Source organism: Myxocyprinus asiaticus, chromosome 6 (genome assembly GCF_019703515.2).
Source record: "Myxocyprinus asiaticus isolate MX2 ecotype Aquarium Trade chromosome 6, UBuf_Myxa_2, whole genome shotgun sequence".
NCBI classification, from domain to species: domain Eukaryota; kingdom Metazoa; phylum Chordata; class Actinopteri; order Cypriniformes; family Catostomidae; genus Myxocyprinus; species Myxocyprinus asiaticus.
The window spans coordinates 38730028-38754752 of record NC_059349.1 but is presented as its reverse complement, the minus strand read 5'-3'; the positions used below and the strand labels follow the sequence as shown (position 1 = coordinate 38754752).

Genomic DNA, 24725 nt, shown 5'->3' with positions numbered 1-24725 from the left:
TACAACTTGGTTACAGTATGAAAGCTCAAAGTTGAACTCATTTTTTTGGTGCATTTTTTTAAATTTGTTTTTTATATAAATTTGTTGTCCCCTAAAACAAATGTATATATGAAGAGAACTTCATAGATACCTTACAGATATTGTAGTGTAATGGATAACTAGATCAGCATGTACAGGTTATTTTCTCTATCACCTAAACCAGTTCACATATCATAGGTTAATAGCACCCGTAAGCGAAACAGACACAAGCGCCGGCTTGCGCGTCCTCGCAGTGGGCTGAAGTTGGAGCACTTGGAACTCAGTGATGAATTCTGGACTTTTCCTTTACCTCCCATAAGTCCCTCCACTCCAATCCAGTCCCATATCAGCGTGGTATTGGAGCCTTTGGTAATAGACTGACCCAGTCACAAGCACAGGGAGCAAAATAGTTGCAATGGGCCTTGCTTTTGCACGTGGCAGCTAATGTACCTAATCAGAATCAGCTTTAGCTTAATGTGGAGCATTTCAAAGACCTCTCTTTGGAAACCAAGCTGATCCTGTTCTTGAATGTTTCTCTGGATGTCTCTGATTGGACGTGGGTGACTGACCTTTTTTGTTTACATTGTACATTTACAAGTTGTTTGACACCGCACACAAGTGCTGAGGTATTCGCTGGTGTTGCTAATGAGGGCAGAACATATGTAAATAGTGCAAAAAGAATAAAGTGCCTCACTTTCAAGCTTTAAAAAGGACCCAAAAGTATCATAAAAGCAGTTATTGTGGCTTGTGCATCATATTGCAGGCCTTCTGAATAGGTTATGGTGAGAAACTCAAATGCACAATTGTGAAGAAGAGAGAAGTGGGAATGAGACAAGTTAAGAGCACTGTTCAGAAATCTGCCTCCTAATGTCTTTATACAGTATATACATGTACAGTATATATGTGTGTGTGTGTGTGTGTGTGTGTGTGTGTGTGTGTATGCTGTATATATACACCAATCAGCCACAGCATTAAAACCAACTGCCTAATATTGTGTAGGTCCCCCTCATGCCGCCAAAACAGCGCCAACCCGCATCTCAGAATAGCATTCTGAGATACTATTCTTCTCAACACAATTGTACAGAGTGGTTATCTGAGTTACCGTAGACTTTGTCAGTTCGAACCAGTCTGGCAATTTTCTGTTGACCTCTCTCATCAACAAGTCGTTTCAGTCCGCTAAACTGCTGCTCACTGGATGGTTTTTGTTTTTGGCACCATTCGGAGTAAATTCTAGAGACTGTTGTATGTGAAAATCCCAGGAGATCAACAGTTACATAAATACTCAAACCAGCCCATCTGGCACCAACAATCATCCGTGCGATTAGCTAATCAGCCAATCGTGTGGCAGCAGTGCAGTGCATAAAATCATGCAGATACGGGTCAGGAGCTTCAGTTAATGTTCACATCAACCATCAGAATGGAGAAAAGTGGTTCATTGATTTGGAGTGTGGCATGATTGTTGGTGCCAGATGGGCTGGTTTAAGTATTTCTGTAACTGCTGATCTCCTGGGATTTTCTCTAGAATTTACTCCGAATGGTGCCAAAAACAAAACAACTTCCGGTGAGCAGCTGTTCTGTGAACAGAAATGCCTTGTTGATGAGAGATGTCAACATACACATGTCTGTTGACCTCTCTCATCAACAAGGCATTTCTGTCCACAGAACTGCCGCTCACTGGAATTTTTTTTGTTTTTGGCACCAGACTGGTTTGAACTGACAGAGTCTACGGTAACTCAAATAACTGCTCTGTACAATTGTGGTGAGAAGAATATCACATCAGAATGCTATTCTGAGATGCGGGTTGGCGCTGTTTTGGCAGCATGAGGGGGACCTACACAATATTAGGCAGGTGGTTTTAATGTTGTGGCTGATCTCTGTGTATTAGGGCTGCACTATTACGACAAAATCATAACTGACAATTATTTCAGTATATATGTCCTACTAAACAGTATATGCACATATATTCCATTACAAGTGACATCCACACAAATTGCAGAAACTAGTAATTACACATTTTGTTTGGTAACATTCCTTAACATTAATTAATGCATTAGGTATCATAAACAATTAACAATATATTATTTAAAGCATTTATTAATCTTTGTTAATGTTAGTTAATTAAAATACAATTGTTCATTGTTAGTTCATGTTAGTTTATAGTGCAATAACTAATGTTAACAAACACAGCTTTTTATTTAAAAAAATGTATTACTATATGTTGAAGTTAACATTAACTAATATTTTATTAATTGCACAGCCCTAATAAACAGTATATGCACATATATTCCACTACAAGTGACATCCACACAAATTGCAGAAACTAGTAATTACACATTATTTTATTTTGTAACATTCGTTAACATCAGTTTATGCATTAGGGATCATAAACAATTAACAATATATTATTTACAGCATTTATTCATCTTTGTTAATGTTAGTTCATTAAAATACAATTGTTTATTGTTAGTTCATGTTAGTTTATAGTGCAATAACTAATGTTAACAAACACAACTTTTTATTTTAAAAATGTATTACTATATGTACAAGTTAACATTAACTGAGATTAATAAATGCTGTAAAAGTATTGTTCATTGTTAGCTCATGTTAACTTATGTTGATAACCACTGTTAACAAATGGAACCGTATTGTAAAATGTTACCTTTTGTCTTCTTTCCTTAATAAGGAACTAAATGCAAAAACTACAAAAATGAAAGATTATAGAATATTCTGATTCAATATTTTAATTGACAGCCCTAACAATAATATAATTATTATCCTAATATTGTATAGAATTAAATAATCATAATCACGTCCTATTTTATATTAACATTGTAGTTTTGTCATAATTCTCACTGGCCACATACACACTGCAGAGTTTTCAGGGGGGGACTGTGAACATACATCTACTGATGCCTCTGGACACATCTTCAGTGATGTTCCTGGAATAATCAGGTGTTTCGGGTCTTTCAACGTCATATACCCTCCTCCAGGTGACCCAGCCGGGGCTGATCAGACCCCAGCTTGTGTCCGGATGGCTAGTTACTTAGGACTCCATGGCTTTCCTCTTTTGAGCCACAGCCATCTTGCGGCCCTCTCTGCCGGCTTTGGCTAACGAACGGGTTGCATATTCCCTGCATTCAGCCTCAACTGGGAGACACCTCGCTTCCTTTCAAAGGCCTCTTCCAAGTGATCTTCCCATGGGACTGTCAGCTCCAGCAGTACAGCTTGCTTGGTGGGCTCAGACACAAAGACAATGTCCGGTCGCAGGGTAGTGGCTGCAACATGGTTAGGGAACTTCAGCTGCCAGTCCCTTGCAGAGGTCAGAATGCCTGCACATGTTCCTTTTGCAGGAATTAGCTGCTCCCCTGCTCTGACAAAGGTGATGATCTGCCTGGAGGGTCAGCACCACTTTGCCCACTCAACTCCTGTGCTGATAGCTTCAGCGATGGTCTTCAGGACTTGATCATGCCTCCATCGGTACCGTCCTTTTCCAAGTGCCTTTGTGCTGCAGCTGAGGATGTGCTCTAGGGTTCCTCGCTTGTAGCACAGTGGACATGCTAGTGACTCTGCTTTGCTCCATATGTGCAGATTTTATGAGGTGTGGCTCGGCTTTCCAAAGTTCAACCCAGGTCACTTACCTCTCGACCGTATTCTCCCATCTTCTCCAAGATCCCTGTTGCTTCATTCCCACCGCCTTGTAGGTTCTTGTCTCCTTCACTGTTACTTTCACCTCCTCCTGGACTAGGCGGTGCCTTTCCTCTGCTGGTGTTCATTTGGGGAGTCAGAAAGGATCCTAGCCCAGCTTGGCCTCATGTGACCACTCCCATCAGCCTCCTGTGCCGCAGCCTTGCCTCTGCTTCCTGGATGGCCTCCTCAGCCATCCACTTCCTGCCAGTCCTCACTTGGATCCCTGCTTTAGCCACCTTCAGATCCCTTGAGTCCCTGTACTGTACCACTTCTCTGGCTCTTGTTTCCTCCTCCAAGGCTTTGAAGGGTAGTTGCAGTTTGTTGTGGTGTCCATAAAGTGTGATGCTGCTTAGGCTCTTTGGCAGCCCCAGTCATCTGCTGAGGTTGTTTCTGACCCTCCTCTCTAAGGCTTCGACTGTCGAGATCAGGACTGTATAAACGAGGAGGGGCCACAGCATTCTGGGAAGAATGGTATGCTGATATACCCAGGCTTTGAACTTCCCAGCTAGGCCAGACTTATCCATAGATTTCAGCCAGCCATCCAACTCTGTGCAGGTCGCCTTGATGGACGTCATGTCCCTTAGAGTGCTGTCAAAAACCTTGCCTAAGCTCTTGACTGGCTCACTGCCTCTCCAGTTGTCACCACACTTTCATAGTTGTCACCCAGTCTTTCCTGGCTGTCACCGATAAACTCAGGGTGTGAGCTGTGTACATACATCTACTGATGCCTCTGGACACATCTTCAGTGATGTTCCTGGAATCTTTGGGTATTTCGGGTCTTTCAACATCATACATCCTCCTCCGGGTGACCCAGCCAGGGCTGATTAGACCCAGCTTATGGGGACAACCTCATTTAATGCATGTTTGAATTCCTTAAATTACCATTCTAGCTCTAAAAAGGCAAGTGACAACCATATTTTGCTGCAGTGTGTACGTGGCCACTACTTAAAATTGGTTCCAGGCTTTAACAGCCCCAGTATCTATTTTTGGGAGGTTTTCGTTTCTTATTTTTTAAATCACATGATCTTACATTAATGGATACTGTGGCTCCGAAGAGCTGTGCCAACTACTTTAACAATGATTGTCATTAACAGAATTTAACATGACTTGTGCAATACATTTTGGATTGCAAAATTAAATATTGCTAAAATATCATTTCTTAGTAACCCATAGCAGAAAAGGTCAATAGGGATTTATGTATGCAGCATGGGAGATCTAATGCTGGTGGTGGCACTAATTTGAAAAAAAAAAAATACACGTACAATGAATCTGTCTTACTATGAATGAACATTTTGGTTATAAAAACACATCTAATCAGCTAAACTTTTTCACTTCTGCTCGATTGTGGTCTTGCTTCTTGTTTACTGATTTTAATGCATGGTGGGACTATGGGTAACAAACTGGTATATACTGTAGACTCATTGTTATGTGTAGTTTTGATTGAAGTAATCAGGTCAGAATTTGGCTTTCCGAGTTGATTATCATATTCACTTTCATTATGTTTTGTCCATTTGTGGTTGGTGTGACTCTCTAACATGTTTGGGTCTTTCAGATCCAATCACCTGTGGAAGCTGATGGGTCAATCAGTTGCATAAGAAGGAGAACAAGTGAGGAGATACCTGCACCATCAATTACACCAGAGAGGTGATCAGCACTTCTTCACCAGCATGATACCAGATACAATGGCTTTTATAGTTCTTATCTTGTAATATTAAAGGACACAGCTTAGAAAATGAAATGTTAAAATACATTTACAGTTGAAGTCAGAAGTTTACATACACCTTAGCCAAATACATTTAAACTCAGTTTTTCACAATTCCTGACATTTAATTGTAGAAACCATTCCCTGTCTTAGGTCAGTTAGGATCACTACTTTATTTTAAGAATGTGAAATGTCAGAATAATAAAAGAGAGAATTATTTATTTCAGATTTTATTTCTTTCATCACATTCTCAGTGGATCAGAAGTTTACATACACTTAATTAGTATTTGGTAGCATTGCCTTTAAATTGTTTAACTTGGGTCAAACGTTTTGGGTAGCCTTCCAAATGCTTCTCACAATAAGTTGCTGGAATTTTGGCCCATTGCTCCATACTGAGTCAGGCTTGTAGGCCTCCTTGCTCACCAACACGCTTTTTCAGTTCTGCCCACAAAAATCGGATTGAGGTCACAGCTTTTTATGGCTACTCCAGTTCCTTGACTTTGTTGTCCTGAAGCCATTTTGCCACAACTTTGAAGGTATGCTTGGGGTCATTGTCCATTTGGAAGACCCATTTGCAACCGAGCTTTAACTTCCTGGCTGATGTCTTGAGATGTTTCTTCAATATATCCACATAATTTTCCTTCCTCATGATGCCATCTATTTTGTGAAGTGCATCATTCCCTCCTGCAGCAAAGAATCCCCACAACATGATGCTTCCACCCCCATGCTTCACGGTTGGCATAGTGTTCTTCGGCTTGCAAGCCTTACCCTTTTTCCTCCAAACGTAACAATGGTCATTATGGCCAAAGTTACATTTTTGTTTCATTAGACCAGAGGACATTTCTCCAAAAAGTAAGATCTTTGTCCCCATGTGCACTTGCAAACTGTAGTCTGCCTTTTTTTATGGCAGTTTTGGAACAGTGGGTTCTTCCTTGCTGAGCAGCCTTTCAGGTTATGTCGATATAGGACTTGTTTTACTGTGGATATAGATACTTGTCTACCTGTTTCCTCCAGCATCTTCACAAGGCCCTTTGCTATTGTTCTGGGATTGATTTGCACTTTTCGCACCAAACTACGTTCATCTCTAGGAGACAGAATGCGTCTCCTTCCAGAGTGGTATGATGGCTGCGTGGTCCCATGGTGTTTACACTTGCGTACTATTGTTTGTACAGATGAACGTTGTACCTTCAGGAATTTGGAAATTGTTCCTAAGGATGAACCAGACTTTTGGAAGTCAACAATTGTTTTCTGAGGTCTTGGTTGATTTCTTTTTCCCACGATGTCAAGCAAAGAGGCACTGAGTTTGAAGGTAGGCCTTAAAATACATCTAAACATACTCCTCCAATTCAGTACACCTCCTATCAGAAGCTAATTGTCTAAAGGCTTGACATTTAAGCATAAGCTGCTTAAAGGCACAGCTAACTTAGTGTATGTAAACTTCTGACCCACTGGAATTGTGATTAGTCAATTAAAAGTGAAACAATCTGTCTGTAAACAATTTTTGGAAAAATTACTCGTGTCATGCACAAAGTAAATGTCCTAAACGACTTGCCAAAATTATAGTTTGCTAATATGAAATCTGTGGAGTGGTTAAAAAATTTGTTTTAATGACTTCAACCTAAGTGTATGTAAACTTCTGACTTCAACTGTACATTAATGCATCTGAAAGACGCTTTTATCCACATCGACTTACAGTGCATTCAAGGTATACGTTTTGTCATGCGTGTTCCCTGTAAATCAAACTCATTACTTTGGCATTTCTAGTGCCATGCTACTACCAGTTAATCTACAGCTACACTAACATATGTTTAAGTGTAAACACAATGGGCCTCATTCAGTAATAACATCTTTTATATAGGCCTAGACTACATGGCTGCATTTTCATCCAGAGCTTATACCATTTTGAGCTATAATGCAATAATTATTTTTGTAATTCGGAAATTATTAACACATTAACGCTTAATTATTCTGTTTCTTATAATAATATGTAAAATCAGTTTAAGGTTTTTCCAGATTCTTTCGTAACACTTTTTATAATTTTAAGTGCAAACTTATTGATTAATCAGGATTTCTGTGTTAATATGTTGCCATACAGGTTTTATGTGCAAATATGTGCGTATGCACAGTAAGTGAATGAGACCCGTTGCTTCCATTGTGATTTAATGACATTTTTTTCCTTTGTATGCTCTAGGCGGGGATTCCTAAATCTTTTTAAGAAGCGTCTGACGCCCCAGGATGGAAATATTACCATGGCAAAAACATTGGCAGATGGAAATGAGCTAGGTTATTTTTTTTTTTTTCTTTTTTTCTTCATACAGAACCAAGCACGCAATTCATTATAGACATAAAGGAATAGAACTTTAAAATGGGAAGAAATCCTTATATCTACTGTACATTTGGACTCTTTTAATTTTTCAATTGCATTCTCTCTCTGGTCTCTGGGCCAAAAGCCATTGGATCTCAGTCGTCTTCTTCACGTGCCAAAAGCTCAGACACGTTTTCTGGAGCCCGTTGCAACCCCACTATTAAAATCAGCCGAGCTACTCGCATCCAAGAGCAATGGAATTCATCACTGGACCGAGAGATCACTGATACTAATGAACTCCGCCACCTGGATGAGTTCTTAGGCAATCAGGTGTGTATTGTGCGTTTTCATATTCCTTAATCGTTTTTTGAGAGGCACTTTGCTTGTAAATGGATAGTTTACTAAAACATTAATATTCTGCTATTATTCTGTAGTTTCTGTTTCTTGAAAGTAGTATTACTTAATCTGTTGTTGTGATGTTGATTGCAGATGAATGATTTAAGCACCCGCACAAAGGAACTATCCGAGACTGAAAAAATCTTCTTCACAGCCACCACGCAGTTCAGAGACACAATCAAAAGCATGTACTCCATCTCAGTATGTGTATCTGGCCTGCTTATTTTTAACTTTACCCCACTATATTTCCATAGTGGATGGCAATAAAAAATCTGATGGAACAGTTTTGCAGGACCATATCAAATTGTTTTTGCAAACATTGACACAATCTGCTATCTGTGCCCAATAGAATCCCAATATCGGCTATAAGACCCTGATGACAGGCTACCAGACAAAGGTATTCAGTCTCGCAGGGCTGAAGAAAGTGTCTGAGGTGCCACTGGTGGTGAACCTTTTCCAGTCAGTTCTGGATGGATTTATCAGGGGAGAGCTCAAACGATTAGAGGCAGAGCCTTGTAAGGTAACTTAAAAAGCTATTAGGATTTCCTCAGAACTTTGAATGTTTTCAAATAAATTTTTGAGATGTAAGGATTAATGAAAGTTATCACCAGGCCCACATGGAATCTGCACCTGCAGAATTCCACAAAAAGCTTTCACAAAATACTACCAAATGGTCTCCTACCATTTGCATGTTTATTTATTTTTTTCTATCATAATTGTATTTTGAAAGCTACTGATAAGAGTGTACATGGTTCCCACTGTCATGGAATACAGTACCTGGAGATATCAGGGAATTTTAAAATTATGGGAAGGGATGGGAAGTGTTTTTTTCTCTTTGCCAAACTGATCTAGGAAATCAACAACAGTCCCTTAGAAAGTGCAGTTATCATGCTTTACACATAATCAACCACCGTTACTAAAATGCAATACAATTTGACAGTAGTAACATTAACAGTGGTATTTTGACAAAAATGTTAGTATCATATTGCTAACATATTGAAATGTATTATACTTTGTGTATTGAAACTGTGTTGTAATAAATAAAGATCACTACTATTGTATTCATAAATACTATAATTTATTTTTAGAAAGACTAGCTACATTGACCTAACCACAGAAATAAGTACCCATTAAGGTCTTATATGCTTATGGCTTTGCATTGTACATGGATATTAGGAAATAAACTGGCCTTGTTTTGTAAACTGGCACTTTTATATTAATTTAACAATGCATTTGGTGATTTGGTAACAATTCTCTGAAGTCCAATGAAGACGAATGAGAAACATTGAGTGAAATATTGCAATATATCGTAGTTTTGAATTGCAATACACCAAAAATAAAGAATCGCAATAATATCATATCATGACCTAAATATCGATATAATATTGTATCGCCAATTACCTTGTGATTCCCACCTCTAGTTCTGCGTGCCCTCGCAATAAGTTTTGTGTTCCCTCACAATAGTTTCCGTTCCCTCACAATAAGTTTTGCTTGCCCTCACAATAAATTTACCATGGTTTTACTACAGTAACCATATTTTAACCGTGACATTTGTTGTGAAACCATAGTGATTCAGGAAAACAAAAACAGATGGAGATAAAAATCATAATTTTGTGGTTATTACGGTTTTACTATATAAATAGTATAGTTTAACTGGTTTTACTATAGTAATATTGTAGACTGTAGTAACCATCGTTTTAGGCAGAAATCATGGTTTCCCTTATGACTCCGTACACTTGACATTGCGTTCTGCTTATGCATATGGGGAGTGTCCTTCCACACATCCTAGTTGAAACCTCTCTACAATAATGGCAATTTTCTAATATTGGCTATGGTGTTTGAGTCCTGCCCTTTAGGCGCGAAGCTGTCCGCTATAAAAGCAAGTGCGCAAACACCATTCCTCCGAATTTTGTTCCATCAAGACAGTGATTCATCTCTCATCTAGAAGCTCACTTTAGTCACTTTCACTATAAATAAACTTCCTTCTCGCCTGGGTTCGTGAAGTGGTTAATTCATACTATATGACTATAGTTCATATATCCATTCTGAGTGCTCCCCTCCTGTCCCAACATGAGGGTCACTCACTGCGGCATACTCATGTCAGTCGACGTCCCGCGAGACTGCAGCATCATGTTTCCTCTCTGGGAGGTTATGTAGTGTAGTGCGACGTGATGGGATTCTGTTCCCCATATGCGTTAGCAGAATGCAATGTCAAGTATACTGAGTCGTAAGGGAACATCTTGGTTATGTACGTAACCTCGGTTCCCTGAGACAAAGGAACAAGACATTGTGAATGCTGGCCGCACTACAAGACTCGGAGTTCTTTGAGGTGCGAGCGATGCGCTCTTTGTCCCTCAGTCAGAAAATTCTGAGGAATGGTGTTTGCACGCCTGCTTTTATAGCGGACAGCTTCGCGCCTAAAAGGGCAGGGCTCAAACACCATTGCCAATAATAGAATATTGGCATTATTGTAGAGAGGTTTCCACTAGGTCATGTAGGAGGACACTCCCCATATGCGTTAGCAGAATGCAATATCTCGTTCCCTTCTTCTCAGGGAACCGAGGTTACGTATGTAACCGAGACGTTTTCTATAGTAATATTGTTGTAACCATGACTGTTGTAGGCTAACCATGTTTTGTTTTTTTTGTTTTTGTTTTCTGGACGGAAACCATGGTTTTACTATAGTAAAATTGTGATAACTATGAAAAGTAAGTTAAGTAACAATTATTTTTTTTGGGCAGAAACCATGGTTTTACTATGGATTAACCATGGTAATTCTTATGGTAATTATAATTTTACTTCAAATACCATGGTACCATTGTTTTTGTTTTGCTGTATTATTACTGTGGTTTTACTATGAATGTCAAGGTTAAAATATGTTTACTAAAGTAAAACCAGGGTAAATTTATTGTGAGGGAATGCAAAATGTATTGCGAGGGAACACAAAACGCATTGTGAGGGAATGCAAAATGTATTGCTAAAACTATTTTAGAAAAAAAATCCCTATAAAACTGGAAAGTTCATGGAAAAGTAATGGGAATTCACTGATCTAAAGATGTGGGAACCCTGAGTGTAGTAGTCTCAGCTCCATGTAACACTACCATTTTAAATCAATTTCACATAAATCTGAAGAATTTTACACTCAAAATTACCGCAAAAAAAAAAAAAAAAAAAAAAAATCACTGTGCAGATTTCATGTGGCCCTAGTATCAACTTTCTTTGAGATTAATTTATTTGCCTCTCTTCCAGATTAAGGAAAGGAAACGAAGAAAATCTAAAAGAGATATATGTGTAAGTTATTTTGGTGACCTTGAAAAAACAAAAATTAGACAAGAATATTTATTGTACTATATTCAAAATAAAAATTGTTTTTTTACTTTGTCTCGTTGTAAGCCTGACAGTCCACGGGGTCACTTATTTAGCACATACCAGGTGACCATTATGCAATCATGTGACCAGTGCAACTCGTACATATGGGGCATGGAAAAGGCCTTCATGTGCAGCTGTAAGTATTCATCATTTTCCTCTTTGATCAGTGCAAATTGGCAAAGATTTAGTGCTACTTTATACTGTTTTTTGTTTGTTTTTTTTCTGTTTCAGCTTGTAAGATGGTGTGTCACAAGAAGTGTCTTAGCAAGATAATAATAAATTGTACTGCTTACTGTGCAAGGAAGGTAAGCACTACTGCCATATTACTGTACACTGTACATCCTCATTTCATTTAAAATATGTTTGATGTTATGTTATGTTATGTGATGTTATGAACACAACAGGAGTGAGTTAGTTAGTGGAATATCTAGGTTGCTCTTTTGCATATAACAGAAGTGGATGGGGACTAAATCTGTCCAGCTCAAAAAAAGGACAAAAAGCACCTTAAAGAGATTCACATTCTGTCATGTTTTTCCAAACCCATAAGACTTACTTTTTCCGTGGAACACAAAAGGAGATGTTAGTCAGATGTTAGGCAGTATGTTGGTCTTAGTCGCCATTCACTTTCATTGCACCTTGTTTCCATACCATGAAATTGAATGGAGACTAAGGCTAACATTCTGCCTAACATCTGACTAACATCTCCTTTTGTTTTCCATGGAAAAAATAACATCATATATGTTCAACATGAGGGTGAGCTAAGTTATGCTGTTGCATGCACACTGATGACAGCTGACAGACATAATTATTGTTTATTTGTATGTTTCCATTCATCAGAAAGAGGGTGAGCAACACCACACTCTTCACTTTGGTGTACCTGTATGCATCCTGGCCCGCACAGGTGACTCTGTGCCTTTTGTCATTGAGAAGATGCTAGTACATGTTGAAATGAATGGACTGTACACAGAGGGCATTTACCGCAAGTCAGGCTCAGCCTGCAGAGCCAAAGAGCTTCACCAAATACTAGAGAAAGGTAATTGTATGCCTCAGTAGATGCTTAACATCTCATTATCAGGGATGAAAGGACGGGAACGTCCTCGTAGTAAACAGTGGCCAAAAAATTATTTGGATTGTTTTGGACACTTAATTAATTTCATTGCATTAGATTGAAAATATCAAACCAAGTGGAATTTACAAATAGATTTGGACCTTTTCTCAGAATTTACTTCATGTTTCTTCACTATCTTTTTTTTTTATTTTAACCAGCTGGTTCAAAGGTCAATTTAGAACATGTGTGAAGTCAGTTCCCTTCAAGTTCACATAGGTATCCTTGCAGAATTACCATGAGTGTAGTTCATCACATTGTCCTCCTTAGACCCGAGTGTGACTGCGGTGTGCATTTTCCATTTCCCTTTTTGATTTGTAACTAGTAGCACCTAATAAAACAATTTCTTGAGCAAATAGTTTTCCTAAACATTAATGGCAACATATGCTTACATTTTAATTAATATCAAGCTACAGAAAGCTACAGAAACTATAATTATTTTTTTTTATTTATTTTTTTTTTTTTTTGTTGTCAAATTGTGTTATTCGAGACGTTACAGACAATACATCAAAATAAACATGGGGGAATAAATTAATAGTTACTTGATTAATCTAGATATGTTTATATGCTTTATAATATAGCAGCCTAATATCTATAGCCCAATATTTGTATCTTTCGGAAGGTTTGACAGTCAGAAAGTGTCTGGTAATATGTCTATTGTTTTTTTATTTGAAACCTAACAAACTTCATTTTGTGAGATGCTTTGCTTGAAAAGTGTGTTTGTGTTATACCTTGTTTTGATTTTGTAACATATTGCAAAGGCATTCGTATATTCAAGTGTGGCTTAAGTGTCCAAATACTTTTTGTGTCCAGTGTATGTAAAGTTCTTTGACTTTTTTTCATTAATGTTTTTTTTCCCCCACAGATCCCCAGACTGTCTGCCTTGACAATTATCCCATCCACACCATCACCGGCCTGGTCAAACAGTGGCTACGGGAGCTACCTGACCCACTTATGACATATAGCCTCTATAATGACTTCCTGTATGCTGCTGGTATGTTATTAGCAATATACAATTTTAAGCATAAAGGCTAAACATTTATACCACATATTTTAGAAAGAAATCTATGCTTTTTTCCTCCAGATTTGCCAGAAGAGTCTGAGCGGTTGCGTGCTATCTACCGAAAGTTAGATGAATTACCTCCCCCAAACTTCTCTACTCTTGAAAGGCTTATTTTTCATCTCGTGAAGTAAGGATCTCAAACAGGAATAGCATATGACTGGGCTGAATATTACACATCCTGTGCATTGCCTCACCACTTGCCTAATTTATGTATTTTTATTTAGAGTGGCAAAAGAGGAAGCTCAAAATCGGATGTCAGCTAATGGTCTGGCAATAGTGTTTGCACCCTGCATACTACGCTGCCCAGATTCTTCAGACCCTTTCCTCAGTCTGAAAGATATAAACAAGACCACTCTGTGAGAATCTTCTGTTTCTTTGATTTCCTCATTTATGGCTAGCTTGTTTGTCTGGTTTTGCTTGAAACTGGTGATTGATAGTAAAGATAGTAGTAGTAAAGATACTACAACACTGAAACTGTGAAAAATGGCTCCAACGTAACTTTGTGTTTACTGTGGATGCAGTTTTAAAATTAGGTTTTCTCTGAATCTGAGCTTAGTTGAGCCAAACCCATTTGTCACTAGACAGATTTTGGTTTTGACAAAATGCAGTGTTTCCCCTAGGATTTTTTTCAGCAGAGGTGCTGTTGTGAGCGCGTCCACAAGCCTGCATCGCCGGACTCGTATTAACACGTGTTGGTCAAAGAATAGATTAAAACAGGGGTGTCAAACTCAAATTCAGCCTGGGCCACATCAGGGTTTATTTGTGCCCTCAAAGTGCCCTTTGAAAATGTGGCAGCAGCACCTGCTTTGATAGCACCCATGCAATTACCAATCATTTTACATGTTATGTGCACTGAAATGCATGTTTGACAGTACAGCATTGATGCAGATGAAAATTGATATTGACAACAGTAACATCTGTGGAAAAATGAACAGCTAATTTTTACATGGCTAAATTGAAATATTCTGACAGTGTGAATAAGCTGGATCTTCTTTACAGATTCCTCTCATCAGGCTCCTACTGATTAAACTACAGTCATGTCTTGGAATTTCTGAAGGCAAACAAAACAACTTACATTTTCCTACAATCAGAGAGCATTACAAGAGTACAGATTTTACACTGATGGAAAACTGATTGCTTGGTCCATAATTAGGAAAATGCACCATAGTCCTTCCATAGTATCCATAGTTTTAACAATGATATTTGTAATAGGTCATGGTAACCATAGGAAAAACCACGCATGGCTCCTCACTACCATGGGTATTAACTATGGTTTCTATATAAAGAACTATGGCATTTTTGTATTGAAAAAAACAGCAGTCTAAATACATTTAGAAAGTTTTTCTGCCACATCTGCCATAGGTAACACAGTACAGTTAGTATTACTGCAGTAAATCCATGGTAAAGTTTTGTAAGCGTTGTGATCTGTGAATTGAAAAGCCTTCTAATTTATGTCTTCTCATTTTTTCTTTGTCAGTGCTGTTTAGAATGTGTGGGCTGTTTGTTTTAAACTAGTTTCATCACCAAGACATAAGAGTTTTGCAACAGACAATTCTGTACAGCACTCAAACGGGTTTCGCAATCCCCGCCGCGCATCTCACTGTATCACAAGCACATTTAAAATAGTCTGTGCAGTTGAGACCAGTCCGCACTTGTGCTGCTATAATTAAGCCGTGTTGATAATAGACCCGTGCAGAGCTTTCATTCCGCTTTTGAAGCGAGCAAAACATACAGATGACAGGAGAAGTCTCATTTATATTCACGAGGAAAGCGCTAACTGATTGTTCAGTGAAACATTGCGATCCCCTGCCGTAAGTTTCAGAAATAAGCTCGCGGGCCACTTGAAATAAAGCGAGTTTAACACATGTTGTTATGCAGTGACGTCGCTGTAAGTGCTTGTATTTGTGGGGTGTCTTTCACAGCTGACTGGGGCTGGCAAGTGTTATGTTGCGTCAAGAATTTTAAATTAAAAGTGTGAAATCCCAACAGCGGCGCTCATAATTCAACAGTAGCCCAGCTTTGCTGCAAAATGCATATAGGGGAAACACTGAAATGTATAGCTACAGATTTTTGCCACTATATTATAATATAGTGAAGATGGTGGAAATAGAAGTAAAGATGGCAATACTTTTTCTTTAATGTTTTTCATAAACGTATGATTTCATGAAAGAAGCTAAATCAGTGTTGATGACAAACACGATGGCAATTTCATTCAGTTGCACCGCCTTAAATTTGGACTTCATGGCTATTGTTTATTTGTGCAGCTGTGTGGAGATTCTGATTAATGAGCAAACAAGGCGTTACAATCAGAAAATGGCAGAAATTCAGCATTTGGAAAATGCAGAGGCTATAGCCATTAAACAACTCAAGCTCAGGAGAGAGAACACGGTAAGAAAAGCTTCACATTCTGAGTTGTAATATACATGAAGTATAATTACAGTTTAAAAACTGCTGTAAAAATAGCATTATACAATAAATAGTTCAGTTCCTGGTTGCTAATGGGTCAATACAGTGTCATTGTGCAGCCAGCAAAAGTTAATGTTATTTAACAGATCCTAGTCTCACCTTTAGTTTATATGTCAGGGACTTCATCTACTAGCGGAAGTATGGTGCTTAACTAGAAATAAATGAATGTTATATAAATGTGTGGCCTTAATATTTTCATAATTTAATAACAGTTTCATAAAAGCAATCAAGGCCATGCTATATTGTGAATATAGTCATGGCTGAAGGGATTGCAGTGACCTTGCTGTGCATCATGCCTAACAACAGCATTTAACAGCTGTGAATGAATTCATATTATAGCACAGCCACCTGTTTGCTTAAATGTTTGCCTATTTCTAGTCTAATATTTTGTCATGTGGTCTCACTGGTTAAAAGCTGGGACCTGTTCCAGTTTGCTAAAGGCATCTCATGGCTCTCATTTTTTAACATGATTTCATCTCATTTTCCATTAGATATTTGAGCAGCCGAAATTAGATTCTGATGCCTCTTCAATGGAGACCCTGATTGAGCGGATCAAGTCTATTAAGAAGGAAAAGTGAGTTGTAGCATCTAACATTTACTTTTTCATTAATGTATTGGGTTCCCTTTCTTCAGAATATATTCAGTGGGGCTCAAGAGTCCAACTGTGAATTTTTTTGCATTGTTCTAATACATCGTTTCCTTATATAATATTATCAGCATAACAATTTGAGTGAAGAGTTGAATTGAAAAATTAACAGGAATTTCTTATTTGGTAGCAAGGACTCCATACAAGCTTGCACAAAACCTGATGATCCATGTTATCCCAGCATGATTTTGGGAATGTTTCAAAGAGCATCTTGTGTTCTTCAATAGCAAGGAAATCTGTTCGTACTGATTAATCATTACTGATTAATTTGAGTTAACATAGTCAAGTCAGATATTTGCTTGATATTTGATAAATGACCTAGAAATAGTGCAGACTATTAAATATTTCTTTATCAATTTGTCATAATGTTTAATTTTTTGTTTATATTAAGGTTCAAAGTTAATTTTGAATCCCAGATTTTTTATGTGGTCTTAGACCCCACTGTAATTTATAAAAAATACATTATTGTCATTGTCTTCTTGCACAAACACTCAAAACAATTAGCTTCATTTACATTAAAATAGTATCTTTATTCAACATTTTCATGTTGATTTTATCTCTTCCAACCTTCTTCTGTCCAAGTGCACAGAGCTCGTTTATGTCTAAATGTTAAAATGATCAATGACTCTGTTGTCCAGTTCAAACCTTCTGTTTGTGGTTTAGGAATGATTTGGCCTACAGTCTGTCTGAGCTTGACCAGGATAGCTCTGATGCTGAGAACATGGACTCTGATTCATTTATCAGCTCTGAGAGTCTCCTAGAAGATCATTTTGTGAGTTTGGACTCAGAAGGTCAGTACTGAGGTACAGAACATTTTAAAAACTTTGGACATCTCGCATGCTCTGCATTGAAAAGGGCTTGGATTTGCTGCTGTTGTGGTGAGCTGCTTATTGCGCTGGGGTAGTTATGTAACTTTCTGTCACTCTCTAACCTGGGGTGTCATTTTCCTATTTTTAAGGGGGCAGCACTGGCATTCCTGGTTTACTTGTTAACAGAAGTTAAATAATTATCAAAGAAAAAACAAAAACATTTCTACAAATCAGTAGTTTTATTATTTAAGCGCAAGACGTGTTAATCTAGATGTAAAGTTTTTGTTTGACCCAGGTTCAAATTCTGAAATATATATACTGTATGTGTGTGTGTGTGTGTGTGTGTGTGTGTGTGTGTGTGTGTGTGTGTGTGTGTGTGATGTATGTATATATATATATATATATATATATATATATATATATATATATATATATATATATAATATTATAATAATAATTTTATTATAATATATAATTATATATGTATTAGGTATGTCATAAAATATATATACATACTGTTTTATATATATTATAATAATGATTATTTAAAATATAATAACAATAATAATAATAATTAATATTATATATATATATGTATGAAAAAATGCAGATTTGGCATTTGCAAAATAACATATTTGACAGAATTTTCAGTTTAAAGCAAATTATTTGTGTAAGGTATGACTCGATTGGCTCAAAAGATCAAATGTAGATATTAATGGGTGAATTCTGCCAAAGAAAACACTTTTTTCTACCTACAATAATCATGTAACTTAATTATTAAATATATAAAAAAAAATTGGAAGTTGTTTTAAAATGCACCTCGGTCGAAAATCTTTTTGAATGGGCATTTGGGCACGATGCTTCTGTCTATAACCAGTAGTTTGATTTGCTGCTAGAAATAAGAAGAATGTTTGTCTGTTTAGTTAAGCTATCATTGGCAAACAGTAAAAAGCTTGGTTTGTCCATCTGTGTTGAGATCTCCACTGGCTAATCCAAAGCATCTATTTCAGTGAGCACTTCTTTAAAGAGCCCCAGACCAGCGGAACCTGCTAAACCCCCTGATCCAGCACTTCATACCAGAACAGGGAGCATACAGCATACTGAATACCAAAACCGTTCTGCCTCCCGTCAAGATGGAGTCCAGTCTATGTGTGTCATCCAGAGCCAAGCTATCCTCAAATCCCTCACCACCTCCACCTCTCCAAGCAACCAGGGCAAAAGACTCTTTTCTGACCTTGACATCCCTTTCATAGATGAAGACGTTTAACATTAAGTAGCACCAAAAAGAATTGTATTCTAAAGTCTATGCAGATATTTGTCTTTCCTATAACCTATATAGGAATAAATCAATTGCTGCATAAATTAATTCTGTTTTAGAATGAATGTTGCCCTGTTGTTTATAAAATATGTTTGTTTTAAAGTCATTGTTACTTTGTATGATGTTTTGCTTGGATTATTTAAAAATTATAATCTTGGCAACATTTTTGGATTTTAAAATATTTCAACCACTGCTTTTTTATGTGGCTAATGCAACATTTCTATGAACAATATGGAATCATCTGGACCCATATTATTATATATTCAGCATGTAGAGGAAGTGAGTTTGACAGATCTTTATTCTTTTCACAAAACAGAAACTTTAAAGATACAGTGCGTTCATAAAGTGTTCAGACCCCTTAATTTTTTCACATTTTGTTATGTTGCAAAATCTACACTCCATACCCCATAATGACCAAGCAAAAAGCAGATTTTATTTTATAACTTTGCAAATTTATTAAAAAGAAAATCTGGGTCTGAGTACTTTCTGAATGCACTGTATAAATGTGCTTATCCTCATCATTAAATCATTCCCTTCATAGTTTAGGTGAATTTAACAATGTAAATACGCCTTAAAGAAAACTGTGCTTTCTAAATCAAATCATATCTGATAAGTGTGTAGTATTCTCATAATGTGTGACCCTTTTATCTATATTTTATAATGTAAAAAATTAATTTAGATGATATAGGAGGTTGGAAATCATGTGATAGATGTTCTTGCATGCTTGTTTAAAGTGTACTATGAAGCTGCTGCATGCCGTTTATTATTTTCAATAATGTACAGATCTCCTAGTTCTTTAAAGCTTCTTTTCTGTTTTTAAGATAAATCAGTGGGAACATGTTAGTGTCATAAACACAGCTGTTTTACATATTAAGGGTGGTTTAGATATATTCCACTGGAGAGAGGAGAATTGGTTACAGGTGTTTTAAAAGTGACAACCCACATTTTTTGTAAAAATGTAAATCCTGTCTGTAATCTAATTGCAAATTTAAACCAAATTATTTCAGTTCTGCTGTCATCATTCAAGACGTCCAATATAAATTTCCAGCAAAGTGATTGTGAATTACTGTCATTTATTATCATTTTTATTCCTTATTCTCAAGCTGGCTTTTAGCAAAATAACACCGGACTTGTGTTGTCTGACAAAATCCAGACTATACACGTGGATAACACAATAAATAAAACAGTACACCACAGTTGTTTTACAAAACAAGAGGGATTCCTTGTTTTGTTTTTTTTTTTGTTTTTGTTTTTTGTACTGCTTTGAGGTAATGAGCACCGTCAGATTCGCTCGCACAGATGATGTTCTCAGCCAATCAAAGCACGCGGAAAGCCCTTAAGAAGATGACCAATCAGATGCCTGCTATGAAAAATAAGGGCGGAACTTATTTCACAGAGGGGGAGGAGGACAGGAAGTCGCGAAGCTTAGTGTGTATGCTAACATGTATGCTGCCACACCTTATAGGTCCATCGTCCACAAACAAGAATGGATGTAAGTTAACAATGACTGGAGAGAAGAAGAAGAAGAAGCGGATCAACCGCAGCATTCTTCTGGCTAAGAAAATCATTATTAAAGATGGAGGCACTGTGAGTACAACATTTCTCTGAGGCAGGTAGCCATGTGCTAGTGAGGGCTAGCAATCTAAGGCAGTGTTTTTAGTTGTTTTTAGTCAAGACAGCTTCTGATAATTGCATCCGTATCGTCATATAAACTCGCATCTCCTTACTATAATGAGAAATGAACAATAATTGGTGACAGGCAACAGTTCCATTAGACAGCCATCGGTAATAACAACAAGCCAACTGGCGCGAAAACCAGCAAGATCGATGATGGCTTGCATTTAGACATCGATTCAGCTTATTAACAGCACTGATAGAAATTAAACGGAAAGTTTTGAGCTGTTAAAGTAAATTCAAATCAGTCAAACAAGAAGTTGGCCACTTACAATCTCTGTGCTTCAGCACTTCTGTCATAGTCATTACCTAAACCAGGAGGAACTCTAATTATTGCCTTATCTAAATAGTGGACAGTCCTTACCAGTCCAAATGACTTGTTTTGCTAGACAGCAAGTTTCAATTGAAGGAAACCGTTTATTTGAATGATCTCTTTAATTTAAGGTCACTTACCTTATTTTTCTGCTCTAGATTTGTTATGCAACATCATAAGCTATTTAAAAACTTAAAAAAAAAAAAAAAAAAAAAACTTTAAATCAGAGGTTTCTTATCCCTGACTTATTGTACAGTTGATCATCTCAAGACACATTTGACACTGTTGAAATGAACACCATGGATGAAGGTTGCATTTTCAATGGGCCTCCTGTATTTACCTGCCTTGCTCTCCAGGCTATTTGTTGGACACAGCCACTCTGACACAGGCCAGAGATTTTACTCTTTTCCCCCCTTACTAATGATCCGTAGCATTGAGCTCAGTTTACAGACTGTTAATCACAAGAGTGCAGGCTTTTTCACTTCTGATGTTCAGGACACACTCTCAATCAGGTTTCACTCACTTAATCTATGGCAGAGTGAAGGTGTTCACTTAATGTGAAATAGTTATCTCAGTGTTTTTTCTAAACCATTTACTGCTCAACAGATGTAATGATGAGAAATAAGGCCTGTGAGCTAATGAGTCTGGCTGCATATAGGCATTTTGGACCCTATTGTTGCACAGAATAATATTGTTTATCTAATGCTAATGGTAATAAATGGCATTAAATTGTTGGTTATGTCTGTATATTGATGTTTGCTCTGCCTTATCTATAATGTGTATCATATCTACTCTTGTATGTAGGGCTGGGTATTGATACAGATTTTCCGATTCACAAGCTTTCGATTCATATGGGTATGTTTCCATTAAAATGTAGCTTTTGCTTACATATGAAATACATTTTCTCCCAGCTAATGCTATTAATTATACAGGGGACCTTCTAACTAGGTACAATATTAAAATATAAATTTTACTAATTATATTTTATTAGTTTTTCATCATTTTGGTCACATTTTTGGCTTTTTAAAAATGAACAAATCCATGTATTCAGTCAACAAATATGATAATATATTGCATATAATTTTGTTACATGTTTATTGTTTAATAACAGTTTGTACTATTTACAGGTTTTTACATGGATTTTGTTGAACACGTGTTAAACTAGTACTGTCTCTTTAAGAAAACAGGCATTTCTGTAAACAGGGTATGTAAATGAGTGCATGTTAACGAGCTCATTTAACATGCTTTATCTCATCTGTGCCATGCATGATTAGAATGAAATGTTTATTTTTGTTGTTTTTGATCAACAACTGTATGTAGAGAACAGAAAGGGTATTAAAAGAGACATTATTCAGTGACCAATGGGTCGCGTGGATCTCTTCTTTGGACACACATTACACGGAACAACTTTTACTCTCAACACACAGTGAAAGGATCTCATTGCTGAATTTCTAATGCAAGCAATTTTCTTCCCATTGTTGTAGAAGGTTGCGCATAGAGTAAAAAATCGATCTTGGGATATAAGAATCGATATCGAGATTTGTTCAAACAAAGATCGCGATGCATCGGAAAATCAATATTTTTACCCACCCCTACTTGTGTCTTCCAACCTTCCACTTTATTGCATCCATGTTGACACTTCCTGTAATTTGTTTGTTTGTAGTAACAGTTTGTAGGCTATTAGTAATGTAAATCCTCCATGTTTAGCCACAGGGGATTGGCGAACCCAGTGTCTACCATGCCGTGGTGGTTATCTTCCTGGAGTTCTTTGCCTGGGGACTGCTCACCACTCCCATGCTTACGGTAAACCAGTTTTGCATCATCACCCTCATTCACAGTGTCAAGTCAAAGCAAATTACAAAGAGGCTACATGAATGTTTGCATTCATACTCCCACTTTCTCTCTCTCTCTCTCTCTCTCTCTCTCTCACACACACTTCCTTTTGTATCCATAACAAGGAGTGGCATTTCCCATTGCCTGGACTCAAGCAACCTTGCACACATTTATGAATAAATGAATCCTGATCAAATGAAAAGGGCAGAATTATGCATTCAGTTTTATTTGATGAGGGATACATTGTGTCTGCAAATGCTTTGGAGATTGTAATGGACTCTGTTATATTAAAATGACATCAAACGGCGACTTGCTAATAATGACCTTTTAATTCAAAAGACTAACTGGAGGTTTGCCTGGCCACATGGTTGCAAATGAGGCTGAACCTGTGATTTACTTTGTAGCGTGGCGCCACTCTTTTTTTTTATTTTTTTTATATTCTAGATGGCACTATTGTTGACACTGTATTCAAGACGGTCTGAGCAAGCTATTCTCTAACTTCCAATACATTTTACCTCAAAGAGTGAAACCAGCATTTCCTTCAGATTTACACTGCCTGCAAAGGGGAATTGCTGTTTGTTTTGTTAAATAATGCATGAATTGAAGGCAGGGTGTTGGGTTTGGCTCTCACCGCAGGTCATCCAAAGAAAGAAATCGGGTCCATGTGTTTTTGGCCCTGGGAATTTTACAGACTGTATGTGTTCTTTTTAATCTCTGTACATAATGAAATATTTTTAATCTTACTGCTTTTTAATGCAATGTAGCAGTATATCATCTGTCTATTTCTCTCATTTCCAGGTTTGCTTTTAGGTGTTTTAGGTTGTTTCTAGGAATGCACTGTATATTGGTGACTTATTTCTGTATTGGCTAATAGCGTTGTTTGTTTTTTTTTTTTAAACGCTAATGTCTTTTTTTTTCTCTCTTATTCGTATCCCAGTTTAATCTACAGAATCAACTGTAAGTTATAAGTAAGCCATTTGTAGGTTGATTTCACCTAAAAGTGTAAACAGTGGCTCTGTTTGTTTGAGCAACCATCTAGCCCAACATTGGCTCAACCAGTAGTGAGTTTGTGGCAAGACAATCTGTTTTTCTGAGGAACGGCATTAGTTTAGGTCAGTTTTTACTAGTGGATGACTGACATATTGTAGAGGCTGATAAACTGGCCGATATGTGGTATTTTAAAATGATCAGCCTCAGCCAATTCACTTAGAAGCCATGAGTATGCCGAGAATGGCCTGCTTGCATCTAAAGGAGCTGTCTGAGACATGTTAATGACCAATCACAGTTTGTTTTGTTATGTGTCATTGTGTTACCACAATCATAGGCTGGTGTGCAACAAAGTGTTATTTAAACAGTACCACAGCTCAGCCGATGTGCATGAGCACATGTTTAAGTGCTCGTGCATTTCATTCTTCTCTTCCTAAACAGTTGTGTATGTATTAGGGATGTCATAAAATAATGATATATATCGATTATTGATCGGCATGTTATTTTATCGATATATTTGAGGGATCGATATATTAAAATTAGCTGACATTTAAATTAGAAGCCCAATTGTCATGCTTTCCAATTCACTCAGTTGGCCTTCTGTTTAATAGTCTGGTGTAATAGCGTTTGGAGACCATATATACCATTTACAAAAGCTGGTCGCGGTTACTATCACGCAAGCACGCACACACAGGACGAGCTGAAGCGGCACAGATGGCAGTCCAAAGTTACAAAAGTTTTTGTACTTCAAGAATGAACAAAGTGACGTTTGAGTTTGCAGGTTAGTGAAACTTGTGTAACTGCGCAAACCGAACAATTAGAAATGGTGACGTTTATTATGCAGTTCCTCTGTATGTAGCTATGAATAGGTCTTTCATTCAAGCTGTCAAACCACAAAAAGACACTTGTTACTGAAAATACATTGTGTAGGCTCTATGAAAGATACTTATACACAGTATATCATCCAGTTATACTAGAGTAAATAATCTTTGTCCTTTTGATAATGATTTGAGGTCAAATTTAATGGAACACTA

General features: G+C 37.2%; 2 protein-coding genes across 9 annotated transcripts in view; both read left to right on the top strand.

The window, feature by feature from the left end:
• LOC127441987 (unconventional myosin-IXb-like) overlaps nucleotides 1-19940 on the top strand; it is a 51763-nt gene extending 31823 nt beyond the window's left edge. For 4 of the 6 annotated variants that reach the window (XM_051699601.1, XM_051699600.1, XM_051699602.1 and 1 more), the window contains 17 exons: nucleotides 217-387; nucleotides 5258-5349; nucleotides 7599-7690; nucleotides 7858-8042; nucleotides 8202-8309; nucleotides 8458-8628; nucleotides 11358-11399; nucleotides 11502-11613; nucleotides 11709-11782; nucleotides 12315-12510; nucleotides 13448-13576; nucleotides 13667-13772; nucleotides 13870-14001; nucleotides 15910-16033; nucleotides 16603-16685; nucleotides 17421-17548; nucleotides 18577-19940. In XM_051699601.1, coding sequence (XP_051555561.1) covers nucleotides 217-387; nucleotides 5258-5349; nucleotides 7599-7690; nucleotides 7858-8042; nucleotides 8202-8309; nucleotides 8458-8628; nucleotides 11358-11399; nucleotides 11502-11613; nucleotides 11709-11782; nucleotides 12315-12510; nucleotides 13448-13576; nucleotides 13667-13772; nucleotides 13870-14001; nucleotides 15910-16033; nucleotides 16603-16685; nucleotides 17421-17548; nucleotides 18577-18833 — 2202 coding nt within the window. In that variant the 3' untranslated portion in view covers nucleotides 18834-19940. Of the gene's footprint in view, nucleotides 1-216; nucleotides 388-5257; nucleotides 5350-7598; nucleotides 7691-7857; nucleotides 8043-8201; nucleotides 8310-8457; nucleotides 8629-11357; nucleotides 11400-11501; nucleotides 11614-11708; nucleotides 11783-12314; nucleotides 12511-13447; nucleotides 13577-13666; nucleotides 13773-13869; nucleotides 14002-15909; nucleotides 16034-16602; nucleotides 16686-17420; nucleotides 17561-18576 lie in introns of all 6 variants that reach the window. The other 2 variants (XM_051699604.1, XM_051699603.1) reach the window with 2 other exon arrangements.
• Nucleotides 19941-20295: 355 nt separating this feature from the next.
• LOC127441988 (hippocampus abundant transcript 1 protein-like) overlaps nucleotides 20296-24725 on the top strand; it is a 28079-nt gene continuing 23649 nt past the window's right edge. For 2 of the 3 annotated variants that reach the window (XM_051699605.1, XM_051699607.1), the window contains exons 1-2: nucleotides 20296-20471; nucleotides 22579-22674. In XM_051699605.1, the coding sequence (XP_051555565.1) occupies nucleotides 20319-20471; nucleotides 22579-22674 (249 nt within the window). In that variant the 5' untranslated portion in view covers nucleotides 20296-20318. The remainder of the gene's footprint in view (nucleotides 20472-22578; nucleotides 22675-24725) is intronic. The other variant, XM_051699606.1, reaches the window with a different exon arrangement.